Source organism: Taudactylus pleione, unplaced genomic scaffold (assembly GCF_031769625.1).
Source record: "Taudactylus pleione unplaced genomic scaffold, aTauple2 ptg000205l, whole genome shotgun sequence".
Taxonomy (NCBI): Eukaryota; Metazoa; Chordata; class Amphibia; order Anura; family Myobatrachidae; genus Taudactylus; species Taudactylus pleione.
In genome coordinates this window covers 6603906-6612516 of record NW_028284607.1, presented here as the reverse complement: position 1 = coordinate 6612516, position 8611 = coordinate 6603906, and the positions used below count along the sequence as shown (strand labels likewise).

Below are 8611 nucleotides of genomic sequence, written 5' to 3'. Positions count from 1 at the left end.
GGCAATAATCTGGATACAATGCTGCACTCTACTGATTGTAGAAATAAGGTCTCTTTTGTAGCTATGTGTATTTTTAGAGCATAACACGCTAATCAGTATTTTAATAGACCCATTTAATATTTTTGTCCACAAATCAATACACTTTTAATCACACATTTTCTTTTTTATGCAGCATTCATTTAAAAACACAGCCATTTTATTTTTATACTCCTAAAAACAAGCAAAGAGGGATCTAAGGCATTAATAAATGTATTTAATGTAGCAGCCAATCAAAACAGTCCCTCAGAAATAAAAGGAGGCAGAGTTCACCTCACAGGCACCTTGAAAAAGTCTTAAATGATGAAACGCATTTGTGTTAGAAGGACCCCACACGGACTAACAGAGCGAACGTGAGGCACCGAGACCACCAAACTCCCGACAGAGAAACACAACAGCTCTGTGCCAAGAGCCAGAGGAGAGGACGCGGTCCCGGCAAGTGAAAGCGGCAGTCAGACGGACACTGCATACAGCCGACTGAGCCCGCTCTGACTGCTGCAAGACTTTAGCCACCGCCAGTTAATACCGCTGCTAGGGAAAGATAGGGTGAGTAACCACATGCCGTTGCTCCGGACTTTACCTCACTGCCAGTTGCGGGGGACTTGGAAAACGCACATTCACAGAAAGAGCTATAAATACCCTTATTTGTTATGTATTGGATGCATTGTTTTTTCAGACATTGCCGGCCCTATTCTTTTTCAGTATCTTTTTATTATTTTTCATTTATACTGCCTAAATTTATTTTTATTTTATCATTTATGATTTATTTTCATTACACTATATATTACTCATAATTATTGATTTTTACTGCACATTCGCGCATCATGCTAATTTTACTTGCCCATATAGTAAAGCACCTTATTATTTTTCATTTAAACGACATGCTTTAGTGAAATACAAGCGCTTCTATCAATTTGCCAATCTAGGTAGAATTGTTTATTTGGAACGGAAACTGCACAGGACTGCGCTTTTTATATAACTGCATCCAGTGCACAGTATAAAAACAGCATGTTATAAAAAGGCATGGTGAAATAAATAAATAATAAAAGCCCAGAAGGAAGCCTGAAAGATGGAATAAAGCCTTTAAGTTATGGTAAAGCATGTACAAATAAATATGTCATCTGAACATAATCTTACATTACCAATACACATGGAAAGGGCCCATTAAATCATGGCAGTTTGTATAAATCATCACATACTCTTCACTTGTTTAAGAGCAATTGGTATTTATTAAAGTTGTATAATTTAAAAAGACACACAAACAGACTTATCTCAAATTCACAGAAGGTGCAGTGACCAGAGAACACGCCAAGAGCACACGCTACTTTATCACTACCAAGCAGATGTTGATAACCCTCACTCAAGCAGTCAGTGAAGTTAGCACACTGAACATAACCACTGTTAAAGAACTGCTAAGTGTGGTTGGAAAAATAATTCCAGTAACTAAATATACACGTTACATAATGATATGAGCCTGGAATAAAGTATATTGCATCAAATCTGTCCTTTGTATCTGGATCTAAATTGTACCAGTAAATAACAAAAATATATATGTAGTCCAGAGGAGCTACATTCACAACCAGTGAAGCAGATGAAAGCTTTATACTCCAAATGCAGAACACAGCTGCGCTCACAGTCCCTAGCACCAACCTTTAGTCTGCACTACTGAATTCCAATAAAAACAGTGATACTTCACTGTTGGCTAAAGGGAGTCCCATTGTAAAGCAGAGTAGAACATTTCAGGAACCTGGTGTAGTTGTGTGAAGTTTGCTTGGTCTGACACTGGTAAAAGTGGTAGTATTGGTAGGACCAAAATATTAGCATTACTCAAGGCCTAAAACACTAACAGTGAAGGCTCAACAAATGAGCAATTTATTACAGATGAGGAAGCACAATCCTGTCATATCAATAAACAGCTTATTAATCTGATTACATGATATTACACGTGCTAACATCCGTTTTACTTTACATTAAAACGTATATACAAACACACATTCTAAATAAGTGCATTGATGCTCTCCTTCACTATCCAGTGCAGGCTGCTGTGACCATCACTGATTAATTAGAAAAACCATGTCCCAACAGGAACATGCAAGTCCCATACTCTTGATCAACATAAAAAAGGGTCTGTTTTTATCGTCAAAGACCAATATTCTGTGAAGATCTCAGCAACATTTTTTTATTTAGTAGCAGATTGGAAATGCCACCACTAATCTCCTCAAAAACCAATCTAGATTCCTAATTATAAAAGTACAGAATTAGAGATAATCCATCCGATTTATTAATTTAATATTTCTTTAGTAGCTGAACCTCTTTCCAGGGCTTCCTCCTCCAACAAATAGTTTTCCAAGTCCGTCAGTTTCTGTGCCAGGAGTGCATCAAGTTGTAGCCCCTGAGAGGCAGCTTTCCGCCCACGCTTGCAACTAATCATAACTTTCACTTTGCCCTTTGCTCTCTTCTTTCTGGGGGCTGTACAGTCTTGGAACTCCAAGATGCGTTTCTTTTTTTGCTGCGAAACAGACACTAATATCCCATTCTTCTCTTGGGGCTCTTCAAATATTGTTTCAAGGCTCCTGTACCGAGAGTAAAAAAATAAAATAACATGAAACAAGGGACATGCAGACAGGGCTGCCACCACAAATCACAGGTCTCAGTACAAAAGACATAGGCAGAGCAACCTTTTTTTGGCCATTTGGGTTAAATAAGTTAAGAGACAAATGGTATTTTCTGAAAATATAAAGTCTTCTGACAAAAATAGGTATCATTTGTGGGCACTGCCCTAACATCAGCATATTGCCTCAACACAATGATGACAAAGCCAACAGCAGCAAAGGGGTAAAGGTAACATTATTCTGAATCATAATGGTGGCAGTCTTAGATAGGCATGCTATGGGAGCATCTGCATAAGAACAGTGTTCCCGATTTGCAGTTTTTAAGCAGGGCGCTTCACCATGCCCGTTTTGAAAATGCATGTGCACGGCTGTTACCCGCCTCCTCTAGGCACGCCTCAAGACCAAACCAGTAGCAGCAAGCCAAGCGGAGGACTTAGCATCGAGAGTCCCCAGGCCTGCTCTTATATATGTGCTTTCCTCGGGAAATATTTAAATATTACATAAAATACATTGAGACAGATTTATGCCCACAATCCATAATATGCCATACAGCTGTAGTGATGCTCTGTGTCCAAAGTTTTGCCCATCAAAATTAAAATGTGACCACCTCAGTGATCTACACCTCACCAAAAACAAATTCTAGAGCGAACACAAGTGCAGACTCATTTCCATGAATTTATGCTAGAGACAGTGCATAATGCACCGCCACCTGCATGAGACCTGAAACCTACCATCAGGTTTAGTCCACAATTCACAGTAAAAAATCTTCTAATGTAGGGGAGGAAACAAGAGTCTCACTGTCATAAATGTCTTACGCATGTCTCACTAAATTCTTTACCTTCCTGCTTCCTGTTGGAATATTTGTCTGGTCACTGATTTATTATCATTAAGAGGAACCAGTTGAGTATTTCAATATGAAATTGATACATACATACATACTACGTAGTATCACATTAGTAAAGCATATACATCTGTACCAATTTAACCCGGACGAAAAATTCAGTGCAATTCCTCCCTGGACTGAAGAACCGCCAGAATATGAATCTTTCACAAACTAAAATTCTTTCAAGGAAGATGAAACCTTAACCAGAACCTGCACAGACTTGGAAAGGCATTGTGCTGAGGCTGGTTCATCAGGTGCTGCAGATGAGAGAACAGATGTTCCCTGTGCACATCACATTCTCACCAGAGGGAGACGGAAAAACCGGTGACCAGAGCAAAGCCCATCTGCAGCACAGGTGCGACAGGGCGGGAGTCCTGTGGAACCCTATGGACTTCGTAGAAATAGAGATAACAACGGTAAGTTCTTACCATCTCTCATATTTTCTACTTCAGGGTCCATAGGGTATCCACAGGATACCTTGGGGATGTCCCAAGCAGTATCCTTTAAGGGTGGGGACGCTCCTGTGCCGCCCGAAGGAAGCATCCTGAGAGGCGAAGGTGTCAAACCTGTAATACCTCACGAAGGTATGGACAGAGGACCACGTAGCAGCCTTGCAGATTTGGACTGCAGAGGCACCACGTCGAGCTGCCCACGAAGGACCCACAGACCTAGTGGAATGAGCCTTCACAGAAGGAGGAACCGGCAGGCCTTCATGAAGATAAGCTTCAGAAATAGCCATACGGATCCAGGCTGCCAAAGTTTGCTTTGAAGCAGGCCAACCCTTTTTACGGAAGCCATAGAGGACAAACAAGGCGTCCGACTTCCTAAACGAAGAAGTGCGGTCAACATAAGTCCTTAAGGCCCGCACAACATCCAAAGTGGCCTCACCCACTGAAATACCAGGTGAGTTAAAGGCCGGAACAACGATTTCCTCGTTAACATGAAACTGGGAAACAACTTTGGGAAGAAACTCGGGCCGAGTGCGGAGCACTGCCCTGTTCCCATGAAAAACCAAGAAAGGGGGTCTACAAGAAAGAGCCCCTAAATCAGAAACACGTCTGGCCGAGCAATAGCCAGAAGGAAAACAGTCTTAGCTGTTAGCCATTTAAGATCCACTGAGTCCAGTGGCTCAAACGGCGGTCCCTGGAGAGCCCTCAGGACCACAGCCAAATCCCAAGGCGCCACAGGTGGAACAAAGGGCGGCTGAATGCAGAGAACACCTTGCATAAAGGTGCGCACATCCGGGATTGTAGCAATCCTACGGTGAAACCAGACAGGGCCGAAACTTGTACCTTCAAAGAAGCAAGGCGAAGCCCATGATCTAGTCCCGCTTGTAGGAAGGCGAGTATCCGAGACAGACGAAATTCCCGCGGTGCATAACCTCTCGGTCGACACCACTGGAAGAACGTATGCCACACGGGATGGTATATCCTCGCGGAAGACGGCTTCCGAGCTCTTAACATGGTACGCACCACAGAGCTGGAAAACCCCCTGGACCTCAGCATGGCTGTCTCAATAGCCACGCCGTCAAAGTCAGGTCCGGGTGAAGACAGGGACCCTGTGACAGAAGGTCCGGTCGTAGCGGCAACCGCAGAGGACTGTCCACGGACAGACCTTGAAGGTCTGAGAACCAGTGCCGTCTGGGCCACGCGGGAGCTATCAACAGGAGCATCCCTCCTTCCTGTTTGAATTTACGGATTACCCGTGGAAGAAGGGAAATCGGAGGAAACAGGTATGCGAACCGGAACGTCCACCGGACGGACAGAGCATCCACCAGAGACGCCCCTTCGTCTCTTGTGCGAGACCCGTACACCGGCAACTTGTTGTTGTGCCGGGACGCCATGAGGTCGATCTCTGGAAGACCCAATCTGTCCACCAGCAGTTGAAAAACGTCCGGCTGCAGGGACCATTCCCCCGGATGAACATCCTGGCGACTTAGAAAGTCCGCTTCCCAATTTAGCACTCCCGGAATGAAGACCGCTGATATGGCCGGAAGATTGCGCTCCGCCCATACCAGGATCCGAGAGACCTCCACGAGAGCCGCCCGACTTCGGGTTCCTCCTTGCCTGTTTATGTAGGCCATGGTGGTAGCGCTGTCCGACTGGACCTGTACCGGACGACCCTGGAGAACCCGATGTGCCTGCTGGAGAGCATTGAAGACCGCATGGAGTTCCAGGATATTGATTGGAAGCTCCGCTTCTGTCGGCGTCCACCTGCCCTGGAACAAGTGTGGACCCAAAACTGCTCCCAGCCCCGAAGACTGGCGTCCGTTGTCAACAGGACCCAATTTGGAACCCAGAACGGACGTCCCTTGCTGAGATGGGACGTCTGTAACCACCAGGCAAGGGACAGGCGAACCTCCGGGGTGAGCACAATCGTCTGAGACTTCAGAGACTGAGGCAGCCCGTTCCACTTGGACAGGATCAGGTGCTACAGAGGTCTGGAGTGAAACTGGGCATATTCCACCATGTTGAACACCGACACCATGGAGCCCAGTAACCTCATCGCCGAGTGTAGAGGCACCCGGCGGCTGTGCAGACAACTGCGCACCCTCGACTGTAAAGCAGAGATCTATTCCCCCGTCACGAAGATCCTATGCTGTTCCGAGTCCAATAAGGCTCCGAGGTGCAGAATCCGCCGAGATGGGATTAGAGTGGACTTCTGCCAGTTGATTAGCCATCACCTTGGTGAACACACGTGGTGCTGTCGCCAGGCCAAAAGGTAACGCCCGAAACTGGAAGTGGTCGCTGCGGATTGCAAACCTGAGGAACTGTTGATGACGCAAAAGAATAGGGACATGCAGGTAAGCGTCCTGTATGTCCAATGACACCATGTAGTCCCCAGGTTCCAGCGCCAGAATGATGGACCGTAGGGTCTCCATCCGAAACTTCGGTACCCGCAAAGACTTGTTGAGAGCTTTGAGGTTGAGAATCGGACGATACGACCCATTGGGTTTCTGTACCAAAAAAAGATTTGAATAGAAACCCTGGCCCCTCTGGGAGAATGGAACAGGCACTATAACTCCAGCCTGGAGCAGTGTGCGCAATACCTTCCGCAGCTCCGTAGCCTTGTTCCGGTCTGATGGTAGACCCGTGGTGAAGAATCGAGCCGGGGGTCTGTGCCGAAAAGAGAGGGCGTACCCGTGGGAGACCACCTCGAGAACCCAAGTGTCTGTCGTAGTGACCGACCAACACTGGGCGAACTGCAGCAGGCGGCCTCCCACCTTGGGATCCCCCAAAGGGAGGCCCGGACCGTCAGGCCACAGGCTTGTCATCTGGCTTAGGGGCCGGACGTCTGGTACTCCATGCCTGCTTCCGGGGCTTGGCCGATTTCTTAGGGCCAGCCTGTCGAGGAAAAGACTATGGTTTGGGCCTGCCCTGGGCCCTATAAGACCGAAAGGACGATGGTCCAGAACCAGAAGGAGCAGCGGCCGACGGGAGACAAGCCGATTTGGCTGCCGCCAGCGTGGCCACAATCTTGTCCAGATCCGGACCGAAGAGAACTTCTCCGGTAAATGGCAACGCCTCCAAACCCTTATTGGAATCTGCGTCCGCCTTCCAGGATCGCAGCCACAAGGTGCGACGAGCAGCCACCGCTGCTGAAGAAATTCTAGACACCAGAGTACTAATGTCTAAGGCCGCCTCGTTGATATAAGTGGCCGAATCACGGAGATTACCAATCAACTCCGCCTGTTCGGCCGGACAGTCGGAATCAAAAGACGCCTCTAATGAATCCGCCCAGCGCTCCATCGCTCTGGCAACCCAGCAAATGGCCATAGCCGGCCGTGCTGCCCCCCCTGCAAGGGAATAAGCGGACTTCAGGCAGATCTCCACCTTGCGGTCCGTAGCGTCCTTAAGGGAGGACATGGATGGCATCGGCAATGTGGCGCTACGGACAAGACGGGTCACGTGAGAATCCACCTGTGGAGGGGATTCCCACTTTGCAAAATAATTATCCGCGAACGGATAAGCCACTGCCAGGCGCCTCTGCGGCTGGTATCTTTTGCCAGGCTGTTTCCTTTAAAAAAGGCATACTTGGATTTAGCCACTGGGGGAACTTCGTCCTCAATCACCAAGGCTGTGCGGACTGCCCGAATAAGTCCAGGAATATATACCTTGGACTTACCGTCTGCGTCCTTAGTATGGAGAGGTTCCTGATCGTAAGGATCCAGAATCTCCCCATCATCAGACGTCCCCTCGTCATCCTCATAAGGAGCCGACAGAGACGCCACCGGCCGTTTATGTGGCCGCATCACAGACTCCCCTTGCAACACATCCGACAAGTGCTGTACAGAACTCGTCAGGGAGTTAACCCACGCCGGCTCCTGAGAAACCGGGAGCGGGGAAATAGGGAGACTGTGGGGTACCACCAATTGTCGTGGGAAACCCTGCATGGGTGACGACACCACTGACTGCTGGGACAAACCCATCGGCGTAAACGCGGGCTGCGGAGCCAACTGGCCCACTAAGGTTGTAAGCGCCTGAGTGAAACAAGCCCAGGGCGGCTCCTGTACCGGTGCTGTAACCGTAATAGGCCGCGCCATAGACAAACACTGCCGGCAGAGGCCCTCCGCGCTACCCTCCCCCTCCGCTAACGGTACTTTACACGTAGTACACTGTAGGCGGAGAGGAAAATCACTTTCAGACATGATGGCACCAAGTATGTGACCCCTCTCACCAATTATATATTAAATAGGCGAGAGACCACCCTGCAACACCGCACCGCTGACAGTTTAGAGAAAAGTTACAGGCAGCAGCGCTAGCACAGTCACATACAATGCAAAGAAAATCAATTCCTGCACTAACAGCGCTGATCACTCAACTACGCAGACACAGGGCCTGGTAGGACACAGCGCAGCATACACAGACCTGACCCAAATCGGAGGAGAGGTATGCGGGGGGGCCCAGACCACGATGCTTCCGTCCAGCGCTTCCAGCAGCGTTCACCATGCGTTGGAAAGATGGCCGCCGAGGAGCAGAGAGGAGGCTGGCCTGGAGGAGGAGCGCTGTTACAGGACCAGTCGGCAGTGTGCAGAGAGGGCTGTGTGCAGCGGGGGAGGCGCCGGCTGTGAGACAGGGAA

General features: G+C 48.2%; 1 protein-coding gene across 4 annotated transcripts in view; it reads right to left on the bottom strand.

The window, feature by feature from the left end:
- Window positions 1-1167: 1167 nt before the first annotated feature.
- The window catches only part of PRR14L (proline rich 14 like), a 60978-nt gene continuing 53534 nt past the window's right edge, over window positions 1168-8611 (bottom strand). For 3 of the 4 annotated variants that reach the window (XM_088477885.1, XM_088477886.1, XM_088477887.1), the window contains exon 9: window positions 1169-2609. In XM_088477885.1, the coding sequence (XP_088334011.1) occupies window positions 2318-2609 (292 nt within the window). In that variant the 3' untranslated portion in view covers window positions 1169-2317. Of the gene's footprint in view, window positions 2610-8611 lie in introns of all 4 variants that reach the window. The other variant, XM_088477888.1, reaches the window with a different exon arrangement.